This window comes from Hyaena hyaena, unplaced genomic scaffold (genome assembly GCF_003009895.1).
Source record: "Hyaena hyaena isolate Hyena2069 unplaced genomic scaffold, ASM300989v1 scaffold_116, whole genome shotgun sequence".
NCBI classification, from domain to species: domain Eukaryota; kingdom Metazoa; phylum Chordata; class Mammalia; order Carnivora; family Hyaenidae; genus Hyaena; species Hyaena hyaena.
The window spans coordinates 1,120,965-1,140,738 of NW_024080748.1; the positions used below are offsets into that span (position 1 = coordinate 1,120,965).

Genomic DNA, 19,774 nt, shown 5'->3' on the forward strand with positions numbered 1-19,774 from the left:
GGAGAAATTAAGACTCCTGCCTTAAATGTAGAAATTCAAGACATTTCAGGGAATTAAAGGGGCTTGAAGAAGCAACTGAACTACAATATTTTCTGCACTGGGAAATATAAACAGAAATGCAAAATACTTAGCTCAGTACAAAAGCCCCCTTGATCAGGCTGCAACCTGTCTTTTGGATACTAGCTCATATTCACCCCCACAGACACCCCATGCTCTGGCCAAACTGACCCACCAATGCTCCCCCAAATAGTTTCTTTACTTTCCTACCCCCGTGACCCTGTTCCAGCCTTCGTGCCCACCTGAAAGTCCTCTTCTTTCTTACAGCTGCTTACTGGAATCTGATCCATCCTCCAAGGCACCACTCAAAGCCATGGCCTCCATGACACTAGTCTAACCCAATCACAGTAGCCTGAAATCATTTCTCACTCTTTGAAGTGGACACAGGGTACTTGGAATTTCTCTAAAGGAGTTACACACAGTCTGCGTTGAGGTACAGTTATCTAGGTAACTCCCTTTCCTACCAGATTAAACCACAAGCAACTTGAGGCAAAGACCTCTTCAGAGTCCTGCATGGAACCCACCATAATGCCTTCGCTATAAGCACACAGTAGGCCCTCAGTAACCATTTCAATGAAAGACAAGGAAAAGAGACGTATCACATCTATGGAAAGTCACATCCTACCTCAGCTGCTCCTGTTAAGCAATGCAGACAGGAAGGCATGCTCTTCTGTGGTTCTGAGCAGGGGAGGGATGAATCATGGCTCTGTAGTTTCCAGTCTTCATGAGACTCCAGCTTCCTCCCTAGTTGACCATAGTCCGCTCGGCCCCAGGTAAACACCTTGCCAGTTTCTAAAAACAAACATCAGTTGAATTAAGGCTACATTCCACAGCTATAATCTCATGGGTAGGCAAAGAACTACAAGAGAAAGTGTGAACGTTTATTTTAGTACCAAGTGCCAAGTACCAGGAGCCATCCTATCTTCCACAGACATGGGGACTGAGGTTCAGAGGGGTGAAATGACATGACCAAGGTCAAACAAGCAGGGAGTACCAGAGCTGGATTCTAGCAGAGGCCGATTCTAAAGCCTGTGCACCTGCATTTTAAAAGATAGGGACCGGGCTACAGGGTCCACCCTTTACGGCATCCCTACCCCTCCTCATGCTTTGCCCAAATCTCTGTACTCAGGCTCTCCTCCCTCTCACCCAATACAGGGCCCATCAGCCACCCCAAAAGACCCCCAGGCTCCTGACCTGCCCCATGCCACAATCTCATAGCACCTTACGCTTAGCACAATTAAAGCCAATTTCATGTGTTTTCTCCCCGTATAACATAAAAGAACCTTCAGAGTCTAAGCTCATACCCAAAAAAAGCAATTCTCATAGTCCCAAGGCAAGTGTCTATGTGTGCTAGAAGGAAGAGAGTGAGAGAAGGGAAAAAAGACAAAATCATTTACAGCCAGGAAAGCCTCAGTTCCCCAGATGCACCACCTGGGAAGCTGGCCAGTGCAAAAGATGATTGAAGAAAATGGAATTTGGAAAAGGAGAAATGCCTTTCTTCTCCCAGATAAGAAAAAATTCACCGAACTCGTTCAGTTGTACCAAGTGCCACATTTGTTATTTCAACAGAAATGCAAAATCCGATGAGGCATAGATTATTAACAGATTCTCTGCAATAAATATGCATAACCATGTGCGCTGAATAAATTCTTTATACATGTTTATTTTAACAAAGAAAAACTTTGCTTAGGAGACAAAACACTAAGCAATGCATATTAAATTCTAGACAAATCTACTACTATGATACTACTTTGTTTGGTATCAACGCTTCATCTGGCCCCACTTTCAACACATGGTTTATAGTGTCAGCTAAAATACAACTACAGACTCATGGGGGAAATGTCAGAATATTGAAGGGATATAGTCCTCGGGATCAATCTGCTCAGGGACACCATCGGAGATGCCAAGAAGTTCTGAGCTTCCTCAAAGAGGGAAAAAAGTCTGTGCAGCCCATGGTATGCATGCATAAAAGTCTGTGCAGTAGGTATATGACAGGAACTAGGAGTGGGTCCCCTCAGACATGCTGCTTCATGGCCTCCCATGTGTTGTTCCTTTCGCCATAGAAGCCCTTTCCTCATATTATTCATTTGATAAACTATGGCTGCACCTGTACAGTCCAGCTCATGTACCACCGTTTCTGTCAAGCCCTTTTGTACCCCTCAATCCTCCACAGAAAGGGTGAAACCCACCCTTCTGTGAGCCACCTTTATTACTGTCCTCATCAACTACTATGTCCCCATTTAACAGGTGAGAAACTAAGGTTCAGAGAAGTGACTAGCCCAGGGTCACCAGGGTCCCAACTAAGTCACACCTCCTTCTACTAGCTCGTGGTACTACTATTCTGTATTGGTTTCACACATGGGTATGGATCACTGGATAACCAACACTCAACACTCAATATCCTTCCCTCACTTCTGTAGGACCCACAAAAAAACTCATGTGCCCAGGACCCATAAAACATCCAAAACTGACAAACGGTACCTCTGCATGAGCTGGGTAGGATTTACAACCATACTGCCTTAGCAGGGAGGGTCCCAAGGAGCTAAAAGAGGGGACTGTTACTTAACTGACCCTAGCATTTTTCTGAGGGAAGCAACTGGCACGTTGCTATCTGCAAGACTATCAAAGAATTATGTTATCACAAGTCCCACAATAAATCCTTTCTTATCAAGTAAAACATTTTAGAATCTTCTCTCCTATTGATTATTAATGTCCAAGGCAGGTAAGACTGCCTGAATATGCTGCCGCCATTATTCCACCTCCAATAGCAATTCAACCATTCTACTTACATAGCACTTTTCACCTTCAAAGCACTTTACAAAGATTAACTAATTAATTCTCATGTTCCCTGAGGAGGCCACAGACATTCTATCAGAGACAAGCCCCAAAACCAGGCTGATTGGATGTCCAGCCTTCATTCTCCAGTCTAGGTTTGCTCAGTCAGGTAGGTGCACTCTCTGAAAGCTACCTATTTCTCCCCAAAATATACTCTGCATCAGAAGGCTCACAGAAGACAAAGGAGATTCTTATTTTTCCTTTCCTTTTAAACAGACCCATATTGACCACTTCTTAGGTGCCCAGTACATTCAGAGCCACTATCTCAATTAATCCTCAAAATAATTCTAGGGAGTACAGATTACTAAATTTATTTCGCAGATGAGGTTAAATGACTTGGCCAAGACCAAACAACCAGCAGGTGGTGAAATCAAGATTAATATCTGTGAATTCTGACTCCAATCATTGGTAGCTCCAGTGATTACTCAGCTGCTGTCAGTTCTTACAGTATTTGAGGAGAGGGAAAGCCCAGATCAAATGGGTATGTTCTTTTTTTTTTTTTTTTTTAAATGTTTTTTTTTATTTATTTCTAGGAGAGAGAGAGAGAGACAGCGTGAGCAGGGGAGGGTCAGACAGAGAGGGAGTCACAGACTGAAACAGGCTCCAGGCTCTGAGCTGGCAGTCAGCACAGAGCCCGACGCGGGGCCCGAACCCACGAACCGCGAGATCATGACCTAAGCGAAAGTCGGACGCTTAACCGACTAAGCCACCCAGGCGCCCCCAAATGGGTATGTTCTGTGGACCAGCTCACTTCCCAGGGCACCTTGCAGAACTCAGGACTGTAAGCGTTGAAATAAAGGCATTTAACACAAGGATTATGATGGTAGGCCACCAGTGTAAAAGAAAACAATGAATCCATATACAAAAAATGTTCACTAATGCACTGTAGACAAAACTATGTCTCAAGCAGAAGTATGCTATCAAATCCAAGGAGATTTAGAGCACAAATGTAACAAATGAATTTTTCCTAATAGTAAAAGAATTATATATTACTATGATAAAAGATAGATACATTAATGTCATCCAAAAAGCATAGGTGTGTATCTTAAGATAAATGAGAAAAATGACCAACAGTACAAAATAAAGTTAGCAAGTAAAATATAATTTCAGGTAAGCCCATGTGCAAATTGACATAAAATCACTATGGAGCCAAGACATTAAGTATAGGCAGCCAAAGTTCCCAACACAACACAGAAAACAACAGAGGCCAAGTAAGTAGCATTGACAAAGTATGCCTGAAGAGCCTGGAGAAACCATTTGAAGCTGGAATTCTCCTGGCAGGTTTGATGGAAGAAGTATCATTTGACGTGAACTTCTAGATAGGAAAAGAAAATGGGAGGATGAGGGAGAATATTCTAGGAGTAGGGAGAAGGGACAAGCAATGACAGAGACCAAAAAAGCATAAGGTGGGTCAGGTAGAGAGACAGTGAGGGTCACGAGGAAGAGGGACTGAAGGGTAGGTCAGAACTGCAGGCTGGGGCCACCATAGGGAAATGCCAGGCTCAGGGTCTGGATCTCACCTTCCAGACCATGGATCCCACCTTCCAGACCATGGATCCCCAAACTTGCTAGTCTGCACTCACCTATTAGTAAAATGTTTTTTTAACATATTATATAATTATATGTATATGTGTGTGTGTGTGTGTGTGTGTGTATGTATGTGTATGTACACATACACACCACAGATACACATATATTCATCTATTTATTAAAATATATTTTTGTATTACATATACATAAACTACAAATATGCCCTTATTTAAAAATATACAGTGTAAAATATACTCACAAAGTAGAAAATTTTAAAGAATGAGATAAAAACACATAAAAGGAGTCATAATTTGTTCTTCCCATACCCTGGCAATTAGCCTCACATGCTGACTTTAGAGACTGCTGCTAACTAGACCATGCGGAGACTGCAGACTGGGAACAGAACTGATGCCTGGTCAAAGGAGTGGTTGGGGATGGCGCATCAGGCAAAGGTGGAGGGACCAGTAATAAGAACATTCATGCCTAACACTTGCATCGCACCCACTGTGTGCTACGTACTGGTCTAAGCATTCTCCATACAGCACCCTGCATATCACTCTTTCTGGCCGCATTTGATGGACAAGAAACTAGGTGCTTACCCAAAGGCAGAGCAGCAGTGAGTGAAAGGGGAAAGAAGAAAGACAGCCACTACAACACACAAGCCTAAGATGGATTAGGGCTGAACCAAGGGTTGAAGTCACGGGGGAAAACAAGACGGGAATTTGCAAGGCCCGCCATCCTACCAGATGTCAGAGAAAGGGAACAGGAGGAGATGACCACTGCATGAGATTTCAGGACTTCAGATGTCAGGATTGGTGGGAAGGTGGTGGTACCATTAAAAGAAATAGACAGAAGGGCTACGATGCCAGATCCGGGGTCCCATCAATGGGAATCATGAAATATTATTTCATTACTAAAATGAGTTAACTCTTCTGGGGCCTTCTGCAAACAGGTAGCCAAATATAAATAGAGAGGAGGTAAGTGAGGGAAAAGACAACTCTCTGCAAAGCCCTGGCAGGGACAAAGGAGGGTCTGAGGAGACTCAGGAAGCTGGGGAGGCGGAGGTTGGGGAGGTGATGAATATTCAAGGAGGTAGCTTCCTTTAGCATCCATAGGAGGGCTGTCAGGAATGGTAGTGAGAACTCCATTCCCAGCAACACCTAAGCTCTTCAGGTAAGGGGAATTTCTACCCCATTCCAGGGAAACAGATCCTAAAGGTGAGAGGAAGATGGATTACAGTGTAATATAAGGAACCTTCACAGTTTCTTAAAAGAATGTCCCAAAAGGGAACAGAGTGTCATTGAAGGCATCAAAAGGAGTTAGCAAACAGAGGTAGACGTCATAAAAGGAACACTCCTGGGTCAAGGCAGAGAAAAGGTCATACAGCTCCTCAGTCCCTCCTGTAGCATATCCCAGGTGCTATGAAGCCTCCTAGAGCACACACGTACGAAGTGAGCCATTCTCTAGTTAGGAACTGGTTATACTTGTAATTCACCTGCTGACAAATACCCAGTTACTCTCAGGTTATTAATTCTAAGTCCTTAAAGTGGAAGATCCTGATTTCCATAATTCATCCCTTGTTCTGCCACATGGACAGACATTTTTTAAAAAGGCACTAACAGGGCGCCTGGGTGGCTATCTGCTGTCCGCACTGAGCCCGCTTTGGATCCTCTGTCCCTGCTTCTCTTTGCCCCTCCCCCCCTCAAAATAAACACTTTTTTGAAAAAGGTGCTAATAACCAAGGATTGGTCAAGCCAGAACTGGAGTCTCCCAGCCTAATCTTCCCATGGAAGGAGAAGAGTGAAGAGGGAGAGAGCTCAAAGCACAGGTGCTGGAAGCAGTCACGCCAGGCTGTGATTGTGGACGAATGTGCCATGCCGCCCCTCCACAGGCCGCCACGCTGCTTCCTCCTATCCCTGGCTGTCTCCACTGCCCCAGCCCCCTTCACCTAGTTAACTCCTGCCTCCTCAACTCTGCTGAGTCCTCAGCTCAGATCAGGCTCCTCTGTGCAACAACCTTGGAGAACCACGTTCCTCATCCTGAGGCACTTATCTCAGTTTGTAAATGCACACTCATTAGGAACACTTTTGATTAATGTGTGTCTCCCCTGCAAGGAGTCAGCTCTAGGACTTCAGGGATTGCCTGTGTTTGCTCATCCCTGCACCCTAGAATAATGCTCAGCGCAAAGCAGGTGCTCAACGAATATCTGTGGCCTCAATCAACAGATGAACAAATGAAATTAACTACTGAATTTTATCATTCACTGGTTCCATAATCTTGAGCAAATTACTCAACATTGATAAAATGGGAATAACATCTACTTGTAGAGTTGCTGTAAGGATATTTTTGCAAAAAGTATGTGACATTTCATAGTAAATGTTAGCCACCAGTACTCTCGTTCTCCTGACTGAACCCTATAGCCTCATCAAGGATTTCCAGTGTCCACCCACAGTGTCTAACAATGTGTCAAATCTTCTCAGTCAACCCCCACCGACCAATGTCTTGGGGTTAATGTCTCTACAGACAACCAAAGAAGGAGAAGAGCACTGAATGCTCTGTCTTGGAATTTTGGATTTTTAAAAGATTCAAGCATAGTGTCCAGCACATCAGAGGCCTCTGAAGTACCATGCAATACCAACAAATTAAAGCTAGGGAAAAAGAAGAGAGCAGTAGGGAAGGGAGAGGAAACTTTAAAGTAAGACTCAGAAGACCTGGATCCTATTCCTGGCTTCTCTGCTAGGTTTTGTGACCTGAAACAGGTCCCTTCTCCTCCAGGAGCCCACTTTTCCCACACATAAAATAAAGAGGACTGGGGTAAATGGCCTCAGAGTCTTTTCCTGATCTACACTTCAACAAAGATGTCTAAAAACCTTCTCTATCAAAGAGTGCTATACAATCCAATTTTACTGGCATCTTTGTAATATTTAGTCTGACCAGTATCCTAAAAGAAAGCACCCACTTTAATATCAAAGACCACTCATACAGTTAACCAATTAAATAAAGATTGGGATTGACTGTATATCCTGTTATCGCTTAATAAAATTTCCTTCGTCTCCAAAGTTGTATCATGAACAATTCCATCAAGGAAAAGGTTTGGAATTTTTGAAAAGTCAATGCAGTAATAAAACTTCCAACCAGAGGCTGCCCAACTGAAAAGGGGAGAAGACAACTACAAAGAGAACGACAAAAGGTAAGGGACTGGGGAGAATTTTACTGAGACCCAACTCTGCGCAAACCTCTACTTTAGGCACTGCCATAATCATCTAATTTAATCAACCCTGAATGACTGGTGTGAGCCCCATCTTACCGATAAAGAAACAGATCACAGAACTTGAATGACTTGCTCAAGACCACAGAGCCAGTATGCTGCAGAGCTATCGTGATGATGGTAATAATAACAGCTAATATTCTGAGGGTACTTATGTTATGCTAAACTCTACATGGACTGTCCCATTTAGTTCACAGAAACACCTCAGGAGTAGGCATGATTATAATCCTCAAATTACAGGTGAGGAAATTAAAGCACAAGAGAGGTTGAGTCTCAGGCTCAGGGCCCTGCTGCGGTCAGCGGAGGAGCTCGGATGGAATCTGGCACCAGAGGTGGTGCCCTCAGTCACCGCTCTGCAGAGGACACACCGCTTTCCACTGGGTCACACCGCATCTTCAAAAATGAATGTTCCCAAGGACTTCTGGAGGTTGTTCAGGGTTACAGGGACGCAAAGAGCCTGGCTGCTGAGTGACTGCATGAGTTTCATCCTTGGCCTTCATGGCAAAGATCAGACCCCCACAACATGCCAGGCATTCCACCCAGCTGCTCCATTTTCATCACGGACTCTATTAGCTGTCAGATTGGGAGCACTGGCAATAGAAGTCAAGACAGACTGCACACTGAGGAGGCCACAGACCAGCGACAGGACTATCTATACCATGAGGGGTTGGGGCTTCCCAGACAAAAGCAGGGAGGAATGATTTCTTCTCCCAAACTGGGTTCTAGTTTATTTAAGTACCTCCTTGGCCTTCTACACAATCCTTTTCCAAAAGCACCTGTGTTCTCTCAACGCTGGATGGCTGCCCCTTTGTCAACGGCATACTTTGCTTCCTCCCTCCAGGTATTAGGGTCATATTGGGCCCCAGTCCACAATGCTGGTCAGCCCATAATGCTGGTGGCCTTTACTTGTTCCACCTAGAGAACTCCTTCTCACCCTTCAGGGCCTGGCTCAAATGCCACTGCCTCCCCAAAGTCTCCCGTCACCCCCTTGTTCTGACACCCCTTCCTTTGGGAGCCACTGGCCTGATGCTTGTACTTTTGTACCAACAATTATTCTACGCCACCAACTGTAAGATTGTTTGATGGCATAGCTCATGTTGCCCTCCGAATCAGTCAAGGTTCTCCGGAGAAACAGAACCAATGGGATGGAGAGAGAGAGATTTACAAGGAATTGGCTCATGTGATTATGGAAGCTGGCAAGTCCAAAATCTAAAAGCCAATATCTCAGTTCAAAGGCCATCAAGCAGGAGGAGTTGATGCCCCAGTTAGAAGGCCATCAAGCAAGAGAATCCCTCTTACTTGGAGAAGGATCTGCCTTTTGTTCTATTCAGGTCTTCAATTGATTAGATGAGGCCCACTCACATTAGGGAGGGCCATCTTTACTCAGTCTATCATATAAATGTTAATCTTACCCAAAAACACCTTCACAGAAATACTCAAAATAATGTTTACCAAAATAACTGGGGAAGTCATCTCCAGGTCATGTTGACACATAAACTTAACCATCACACCCACTAAAGAGTGAAGAGCAGGGGCACCTGGGTGGCTTAGTCGGTTAAGCGTCCAACTTTCGCTTAGGTCATGATCTCATGGTTCGTGGGTTCGAGCCCCGTGTCGGGCTCTGTGCTGACTGCCAGCTCAGAGCCTGGAGCCTGTTTCAGATTCTGTATCTCCCCCTCTCNGGTTCGAGCCCCGTGTCGGGCTCTGTGCTGACTGCCAGCTCAGAGCCTGGAGCCTGTTTCAGATTCTGTATCTCCCCCTCTCTCTGACCCTCCCCTGCTCACACTGTCTCTCTCTCTCTCCTAAAAATAAATAAAACATTAAAAAAAAAAAAAGACTATGCATTTAAAAAATAAATAAACAAAAAATAAAGAGTGAAGAGCAGTAACCCTTTCTTATTTTCTCTGTACTCCTCACAGCACCCAGCACAGGGCCTGAGCCAGAGTAGGTGCTCAATGTTTGCTGACAGAGAGGTCTAGGCATTGCTCTTACCGGGGACTTTCGTATGCCACCAAGCACATTAGAGACCATCCCATTCGACCTCCCAAAGAGAAGACAAAACTGAAGGAAATAACTTTTCCAAGTCACAATAACTACCTGGAAGCAGGACCAGAGATTCAAATTATCCAGTACATCATTACTGCCCGCTATCTATACGCCAGGTGCTGTCCCAGGTGCTGGGGCCACGGTCATGAACAAAACAGACAGAACTCATCTGTCCTTCCTTCAAGGAATATTCAAGCAGGGGGAAGATGGGCAAATGACCAAAAACCACATAAAACATATGCCCTGGCAAATGACTCTAAGTGTTATAGAGAACATAAAGTAGGGAAAGGGGACAGGCAGAGCTGAAGAAGGCAGCAGAGGCCCAGGAGCAACACCTAGCTCCCGACTCCCCATCTGGTGCTTTTCCTCTGTTGCACACCACCTTGCTTGAAGGAAGAATCTTAAGTTTAAGAGAACTCAGTCAGCCCATGCAGGAGCATTGAAACCTGTTCTAACTACCTCTCAGGGCTGTGATGAAAAGCAAGGGAGGTAATAAACATGAAAGTACTTTGTAAACTCCAACAGAGGTGTTAGTAATATTATGACCATCACTCTTTCTCTACAGTCAGATTGCAAAGGGCCATCAGGAGAGGCTGGGCTCCAAATCCCAGCTCTCAGAGGGCTGCTCTGGCTGAATGAGTGGGTCCTCTGCTCCTCTAGGGGTACAGACACTCACCAGGCCCCTGGCCACACCCAGTACTCGCTTGGTGCCTGGAGAGAACTCTCCAGTGGAGGCTGGGGGCTCTGCAGATGTTTCCCAGCTCATGTCACATTCAGACTCCAGAGCTTCTTCACATACTTTTAGACTCTTATTAATAACACTTTAAAATGCAGATTGCTGCCTAATCTTAGCTGCGTAATTAAAAAAATAATCTTGCTTCTCTCCCTCCCAGCAAGAAAGGAAACTATACCCCGGGGCTGCTGCAGCTAAGAATCACACCCTGCAGATGAGCTGGAGAAGACTCAAGTGGGGGTGGGGTCAGGGGATGGGCCGGGGCGGGGAGGCAAAGCCAAGAAACAAGTCTAATCCCTTGACTTTAGAGAAAATGAGCATAAGACTGAAGAAGAGGAATGGTTTCCCCAAGAACACACAAGGTGTTTTGGCAGAGCCAGAACTAGAATCCCACTTCCCTACTTCCCTCTGTACTGCCTTGTGAGGAGAGGAAAGGAGGAAGACCTAAGTTCTTAGAGAGTACGAACCATACCTATGTCCTTCTGCAGTGAGTACTATTCATCTGGAGACGTAGATACAGGTTTCAGATGGTCAAGACAACCATGGGGAGGAAGGCTCGAAATTCTTTACATTCATTACAGACTCACTCACTGAAGGAAGGGACCCTTAGAGCACTCTAACCCATCTACTTCTGGCTGGGAAAAGTGAGGCCCAGGAAGAAAAGTGACTTACTTGCCCAAGGGTAAATAGTGAGTTAGAAGCAAAGCAAGACTAGAACCCAGACTACCCTGACTTCTACTACATCCTGCCCACGGCTTCTGGGAAAAGCACCAGTAATGTCTCACAGCCCCCACGGCTACCTGCATCAGCTAAGTCTTTCTGGGCTCCTTGGCAGAAACAAAGAGAGACAGGTGAAGCCCACACAGTCCCTCACTGCCTTTTTCCCTGGGATGACTCTCTGGAAGGCCCCAGGGCTGGGCGATAGACACACATTCCCACCCCATCACCTCGGGGTCCTCCTCTCCCTACCTAGAGCTGCTGCCCTAGCCCTGGACTCCACCTTCAGTCACTGTCCATTACAAAAGGTCATCAGCAGCTTCCATCTCTATGAAGTTACAAAAAAAGAAGGGAAAAAAGGCCAGGCGCTGCTCCCAGCTGTTGGTGAGGCCGCGTTTTCTGCTGCGGATGATGACTCACGATGCCCAAGCTGGAGGCTGGAGCTGGGGATGAGACCTGAGAGGCTGGTTTGCCGAGGAAAGCCGCAGTTCCTATGCACGCTGGCCTGCAGAGAGGAACACTTAAGTCCCTCGGTGAATTCCCAGCACCTGGTTGTGGGAACACAGCTCCCCCTGCAGACCGCCCGAGGCCCTGCAGGAACAGGCTGGCAGACAAACTGTAAACTGGGACGTGAATCCTGCAAAGCTCACCTTGGTATCAGAGCGGTTATGCAGGAAGCTAGGGCTCCACCTCTGAAACCCCAAGAGATCCTACAACCCTCCGGAAACACTGCTTACACTCTAAAGAGAAACTGGCTTTTGGTTAATGAGAGGCCCAGATTAACATCTTCAAACAGGGGAGACAAAGGTTGTCCCAAATCTCTCAGTGGGCAAATAATTCACCAGGGGCTGGAGCAAAGAGGGAGGGAGCCTATCCTGGGATGACAGCGTGTGCTCAACCAGTGAGAACATCTTGGGACATGACTTTAGCTGGTGCCTCTCAAATTTCCTCCAACTCCACCCGCAGGGAACTCTCCCGGGCTCTCGGTGACAGGTGGGCATGAAAGACATGTGGGGATCCTAACAGAGCAGCACGCACAAATAGGAAAGCACTCTCCCACCCCCGTGTCTGAGGACCCTTCCAGGGGAAGAACTGGGCATCAGGACAAGGTCAGGACTGACACATGGAAGTGACGCCCACTCCACAGACAAAGGCTTGGGGATGTGCTGCTTGAGTCAAGCAGTGTCAGTAACTACCATCACCAGAGAAGGCCACTGAGAAGAACCCAGTATGAGCAAGCACCCACCAGAGAAGGCAAGATAATCAGGAGACCTGGAGGCCGGGTAATTTCAATGTAAGGGGTCGGGGGAGGCTTGAGATTGAAGACTATGTCAAGGCTGATGTGGGTGACATACCCTGCGTCTATACTCCAGTTGCTCATCTGCAGATGCACGTCTGCAGAAGTGTGAAGGTCCACCGGGCCAGATCCACGGTGGGACAGCCTGTCCTTCCTCTTCCACATCTGCTCATCTCCCTCCCACTCTGCTCCCTGCTCCCATCTGTCCTTCAGGCACGAGAAGAAACACTCTTTACCAGCGCCCCACCTGCCAAGAAACTCTAAGTGTCCAGTGTGACCTTCTGTGAAAACCCGACATGGTTTAAGTCTCCCTCCAGTGGCACTCACCTCCAGCCACACCGAAGATAGTAAGTAACCAAAGCTACGGTGCCTTCCTTGGAGAGGCTGACTTTTCCATGGCCAGGGACTGGGAAAGGCATCTGCTGCACAGGATTTTTCATTTCATAGGATCAGCTCCAACCAAATCAGCAAAGCACTGTTACTATGGACCATCTGCTAGGACCCGGAAACAGCCTGGTTACATAAAGGGGCTGGTGTAATGAAATTTATTAAGCCGGATTCTTCCTCCATAAAGGCAATGAAGCCCTTGAGGTCTCTCTTAAGAGGGGCGACGTGGGGCAGTGATGAGGCCCTGGGCACGGGTCCCACTGGGTTCCAACCCTGGCTCTGTATCCATTAGCTGTAGAAGCATCTCCCTGGGGCCTGTTTTCCCACATTTCTAATAAGGAGAGGCTGGTCCCTTCCAGCATTAAAATTCCATGACTTATTACTGTTGTCACCAACATGGCAAAAAAGCTCACTTTGATGTTAATTTTGTACTACAGGGTTAATTTGCTTTTAAAAAAAAAAAAAAAAAAAAGAGCAGCCCTTCCTATCTGTGGGCTTAAAAGGGAGAAGTGCTTAGTGGAGCCACTGACTCTGGGGCTGGCTGGAGGAAAGCGCACAGATGAGAAACCAAAGGTTGGAACTTTCTATCTGCCCAGGCAGGAAGGACCCAAGCCAATCTCAAATAATTTCACTGGCAAGCGGTCCGACGACTGACGCTCGCCCTGCCTGTGCACACAGCACTTTCCGGTTCACAAGGTGCATTCACATCCAGGATTTTCTCTGATCCTCACAACACCCTCAGGTTGACAAGGTGACGTTGTCTGACCTCCATTTCATGCTGAGCACTGTAAGGCTAAGTGACCAGGTAGGGTGAACCCACATCTCTTAACCTCTCTGCAGATTTCTGCCATGTGAAATGGGAGCAAGCCTTACTCAGCAGACTTTGTGTAAGGATTAAATAGATGATTCTGTAAATCAGAACACCCGACACACAGTGTGCCTCTGGTAAATGTGAACAGCCCTTCCCCACGCACTCCCATCTCCCCAGGGAGACTGGGATATGCCCCAGAACTGCTCATTTTTGGACCTTTAAAAAATGCTTATTGAAGGCAACAAGACGGCTTCCTAAGTGACCTTCCAGGCGGCGCAAGACGGCTCCCCAGAAGGTTAGACCAATGAGCCAGCTAACTCCAGTCCCCACCAATCCTGTGCATTACAACAGTCACCTAGCTCGTGGGGGAGAGGGCCCCCCACTCTGACAATCCAAAGCACCTAGGAATCAGCCACAGAGATGAGACCTGAAGCACAAAGCAAGCATGAGGCTGCAGCAGAGGGGCCTTTCCTTCACTGTCCCTATTTGTCACCACTCCCCCACAGAAATCTCAGCTTCTCCTTCCACGGCTCACAGATAAAGCCTGAATAAGGACCCATGCCTACTATACTTGAACGATTCCAGTCCCTTCTGCTTCTACCTGGCCCCAAGCTACGCAAACGATGCCAAAGGGCACCTCCCACGTCTATACCTTTTTTCCAGTATTCCTGCTGCCTGATTGAATGTCTTCCCCTCGCTTCTGCCTATTCAACAGTTGTTGAATAGGGTTAAGAAGTGAAGGAAGGAGTGTGTGAATGAACGAATGACATAATATATCCCTGTGAGGCAGAGGAATTAGAAATTATGAATCTCATTTAACAGACGGGGAAATTCAGGACCAGAGAGGTTAAATGACTTGCCTAAGATCACACAGTGAAAAAGCAGCCAAATAGAACTTGCACCTGGCTCCTCAGGCTCTTTTGGTCACATTAGGCTTCCTCCTAAAATAAAAAGTCTCTCAGATTAGGAAAAAGCTGACCCAAGATTCCTCAAAATGGGCCACTTTCCTCTTGGCACACATCCGAGAGCACTTTAAAGCACTGGCTGTCAATATGATTATTGAAAGCTCCCATGAGACAGGCAAGGTCCCCTGAAAAAGGGCAAGCACAGTGCCCTCTGTCGAGAACCTAAAAATGATGGTGAAATTGCAGGCCAGCCACTTAAGCATGCTCACTTTTAGAGCTCCTGGAACAAATCAATCCCCACCAGGAAAGAGGAGAAGGATTCCTTGAATGAAACCGAGCCCTCTGCCTGGGACCTCTGGGCCCTTCCCAGAACCATCTGGTGAGCTCGCAGCATGACTGGTTTCTCCACCCACTGTGGACAGAAAGGGAAACCAAGGACCAAAGGCAAGGCCTCGCAGACACGCAGGCTCAAAGCAGGCCCTATGACCCTAGGGCACTGGGCATCACATCAGCCTCAGGGAGTTGAGGCTCTCTACCCTGGGCCCCTCCAAGAAGGCAGGAAGGGGATGGGGCCCCAGGTCAGGTCTCCCAAGCACAGCCACTGAAATGACACAGCTTCCACATCCCAAAGCTGCATCTATTCCCTGCGATTCACGCTCACCAAGCCTCTCCTCTACGCCAGGAGAGACCCAGAGGTGAATAAAACAGAACAAGCCCCTCGGCCAGGAGGGTCACGTTTGCTGAGGAGACAGTGACGAGGAAACAACTAAAGATACCATGGTTTCAGGCAGAGAAAACTGCTGTCATGAGAACTAGGGCAGGGCAGGGAGAGGAGTGTGCTGAGAGCATGGTGGTGGCTATTTTTGATGGGGGCACAGGGTGGGCCACCATGTGAGGTGACGGTGGCCAGAAGGTGCCCAAGTGTGGCAATAGCTTCCTGGGGACCAGAGGTGAGCACTCTTGGCAGAGAGGCAGCTGCTGGAGCCCAGGCACAGAGACTCGGCCTCCCCTCAGCCTCCACCCAAACCTGCCCTTGACGGCCTGCCTTTCGCTGCTTCTATGGCCTCCTCCCCAGCGGCCCACCACCATAGCTCTCCTACTCCCGGGAAGAGAGAACAGTATCTGCTCCTCCCTGCTCTGAAGCTTGAGTCACCGGTCACATTTCCAGCACACTTTGAAAGAAGGCAGCATGATGCACTGAAATGAATATGACCTTTGACGTCAAACAGAGCTTGGTTGAAGTGTCTGCTTTGCTCAACTAGCTGTGTTACTTTGGACAAGCCACTCAGCCTCTCTGAGCCTCAATTTCCTCACCTGCAATGCAAGGGAAGGGAAGCCTACCTCACAGAGTTATGAGGAGTACATAGCAGTACCCAGCAGAGCACCTAGTACATATTGGTTTCCTGCCCTACTCTGACCACCTTGGAGGCTGTGAGATGACCCTTGAGGAAGATCCCATCATAGAACAGCCTGATGGAAGGACTCTGGTCTGGAGGAGAACTCGGCAGACAGGCAGGAGCAGAAAAGACAAGAGACATTACCCTTACTGCATGTGCAAGGATGAAAATCATTAGGACCAGACGCTTAAAGAAACCAAGATCAAGGCAGACACTTCACTGCTGTCCTCTTCCCTTCCCACCCCTGGTTCACTGGCCCAGAGCCCAGGCCCTTGTCTCCTGGCTCCTGGGGGGCGGCCAGCTAGAGGCCAAACCAATCTCAGTTCTCCTCACAAGCAAGGAGACAATCAGGTATTAACTCACAGCAGGACCTTAGGTAACCTCTTCTCTCTTTGGGCCTGAGCTCTCCCATCCATAAAAAGAGGGCCTGGGTGACCTCTAGGTCAGATCTGACCTTGCTAATTCTGACTCTGGATGCTGGCCCTACTCACCTCACCCAAGGCTGTCTGCCTGCCCACTGCTGCCATCTGGTGGCCCTGTAGGCCCAGCCGCACTTGGCGTTGGTCAGGCCGCCCAAGCAAGCCCCTTATTGGAATGATCCCGCTTCAAAGGGTAAATCTTGCTTCTGCTTCAGCTGGACACAGTCTGCACTTCTATGGACCACGGATCAATGGGTATTCATTGCCAGACATAAAAACCAAAAATAACACCAGAACTTCATCTCTCTAGCAGAGATGACACCACTGAAGCTGAGAACCTGACCTCCCGGCCCAGAGAGAGGAAGGAACTGCCCAAGGTTGCACAGCTGCCTGGCTCCCAGGCCAGCCCTTAATTCCGCTTTACCACAATGCTTAGGGGTGCTGGGCACCCTGGAAACCAAAACTCAAGTCAGCCCAGGGCCAAGGAAACAAAGCCTTTCAAAGGTGGGAGACAAACTGTCAGCATTCCTTGCAAACCTCAAGAAATGGTAACACGGGACATGGGAACAGCAGTGCTTGAAATGATGCACGGGAAATAACAAACTGGAGGGGCCGGGGCATCTATCTCCTAACCCTGGAGGGCATCATTCATGAAGACACCTGCAGGCCTCCCCTAAGCCAGCCTCCAAGTCACTTCCACAGCACAGATCCCAATCAAGGCAGAAACCAGAAGACAAGGAAGACTCCCTGGGGCAGCACCATGTGTCTTCATGTGCTTCTCCCATCAGACATGAGCTCCTCAGCATAGAGTTGTATCTTTTCTTCTCTATCTCCAGGCCTCTAACATATGGCCAGAGCAGCTCGGTAAAGTATATCCAGGCAGATCTCTCAGGTTCCTGCACAGTCATGGGAACTGTCTACGATTTTTGGATTCACATGACCACACTCTTGGCTCTGTCTGCAGCCTTCTCTTAAATGCTGTAGTGCAGACCCTGAAAAAAACATACTGTGTGACTTTAAACAGGTCACTTGCCTTTTCTGGCCTCTATTATATCATAACTACAGCACAGCAGGGGTTCTACCAGATGATCTTCAGAGTCCTTTATATACTAAAATTCTAGAATTTGAAACCAAATCAGGGCAAATCAAGGCAATTCACCTGAAGAGCAGATAGCACAGTGGGGAAGGGGAAGCAATCAAACAATGCTTCCCTCTAGTGGTGTAATGCTCTCACCACACCCTCTCAGCTCCAAGCCCTATTAACAAAGTCTATTCGATCCCACCCTGAACTCAGAACAGGAAAAATCAGCTTGCACCCAGTGCAGAGGAGCAGCAAAGAAAGCAAAGACACCAGGAACCAATAAGGCCTTGAGCCAATTCCATGACAGTGGGGAAATTCCCATCTCTCGGAACAAGCGTATCTGGGAGCTCAAAGGATCTTCTGTGACCTCCAACTTCCTTCTTCAGATGAGGAAACCAAGGTTCAGGGATGTACAGAAGGGACTTGTCCAAGGTCACAAAGCTGACTCATGACTAAGCCAAAAATAGATCTCTGCCTTCCTGCCTCCTTCTACACTCTCTTGCTTTACCTCCACGCCTCGCAAGTGAAGCCCATGGAAGTGACTTGTCAAGGACACGCACCCAAGAATGGGCGGTGAAGGGGATAGTTCCGTGCACAGAGGGCAATAAGTTTTATTCCTTAATCTTAACATTTATGGGAGATATAAGCAGACTGCAAACTATTTAGCATAAAAATATAAAAGAAAATAAAAAGCCTCATATAATCTCATCATCAAAGATAAAATTCTGGTGTGTTTCCTTCTAGTCTTTCCAATGCAAACATTCTTGTAAAAAATATTAGAAGTTATAATGTAGTAACTTATTGTAATCTACTCTTCACTTACTATATTATGGGCATATCCTTCTGTCATTAAATATCCTTCTAAAACATTCTATTTAACAGCTATCTGTTCTAACATATGGTTGTATCATAATTTATTTTAACTGATCCCCCTACAATCCCTCTTGTGTCCACACATTTGTTGGCATTATAAATCGGGCTGCAATGAGTGGCATTATACTTAATCTTCCAACACTTCCATAATTATTTCCTTAGGCCAGTTTTATTTTAATACAGGATAGAATTTCAGAGCCAGAATGGTCCTTAGAGATCACTATGTCCACAAATTCCTATTGCCTAGACAGGAAGAAAGGGACCAGAGAGTGTTGTGTCTAGCCAGAGGACAAGAAGCAAGCAAAAGAACTGAGTCCCAAACTCTCCACCCGTTAAAATGTGACTTTCCCAAAGGGTTGCACACCCTTCCCTGACCACCCTCCCCCATACTGACCTCTCCTTCCTTTGAAACCCTAGAGCCTCCAGTGTCTGGGCCACTTTTCTGACTCTTTGCCACACTCTTTTTACTAAGTATTTCATTTGTTCATCCAACCACAAGCTTCCTGAAGTAGTCTTATATTCTCTTTTATTCCATGACATAGTGCTAAACATTTTTTTTAAGTTTATTTATTTACTTTGAGAAAGAGAGAACTGGGGAGGGGCAGAAAAAGAGAAAGAGAATCCCAAGCAGGGTCCGCACTGCCAGCACGGAGCCTGGTGGAGGGCTCGAACCCACAAACTTCGAGTTCATGACCTGAGCTGAAACCCAGAGTCAGACCGACTAAGCTACTCGGGTACCTCTGGAGGATAGTGCTAAATACACATTGGCAAGCATTCCACAAATAACTGCTGAAGGATCAAGGATAACTAAGAATTTCCTTCTTTATTGTTTGAAAGAACCAAAAATTGGAGAAAAAAGCTCCTTTGAAGAGTAAAAGAAGTTTAGTTAATGAGCGAGAGCATCCTGAGACACATACTTGGAATCAGAATAGCAGGCTTAGGGACAAATGATCAGGTTCAAGTTTTAGCTCTGCCAGTCTAGTAGACCAGGGAAAGGCAGCTAAGCAATTAGGGACTTGTCTATGACACATGGAGAACACCCATGTTGCCACTTCACATGAGAAAATGTATACAAAAGTGCTTTATAACGATAAAAGTGGTCCATAGGAACTCTGACTGGGCACCTGGGTGGCTCAGTCATTAGGCTTGTGACTGCAGCTCAGGTCATGATCCCACAGTTCATGAGTTTGAGCCCCACGTTGGGTGAGCTCATGCCCCACTTTGGGTGAGCACAAGCCCCCTTCAGGTGAGCACGAGCCCCGCTTCAGGTAAAACATGAGCTCCGGGTGAGCCCCACTTCTCTCTCTCTCTGCCCCTCATGGAATTCTCTCTCTCTCTCTTTCTGTGTCTATCACTCATTTGTGCCCTCTCTCTCAAAAAAAAAAAAAAAAAGAAAGAAAGAAAAAGAAAAAAAAGAA

General features: G+C 46.9%; 1 protein-coding gene across 4 annotated transcripts in view; it reads right to left on the bottom strand.

Annotated features, from left to right (window-relative positions):
• SERGEF (secretion regulating guanine nucleotide exchange factor) overlaps positions 1-19,774 on the bottom strand; it is a 231,267-nt gene that overhangs the window by 180,091 nt on the left and 31,402 nt on the right. For all 4 annotated transcript variants that reach the window (XM_039236806.1, XM_039236805.1, XM_039236804.1 and 1 more), the window contains one exon: positions 683-849. In XM_039236806.1, the coding sequence (XP_039092737.1) occupies positions 683-849 (167 nt within the window). The remainder of the gene's footprint in view (positions 1-682; positions 850-19,774) is intronic.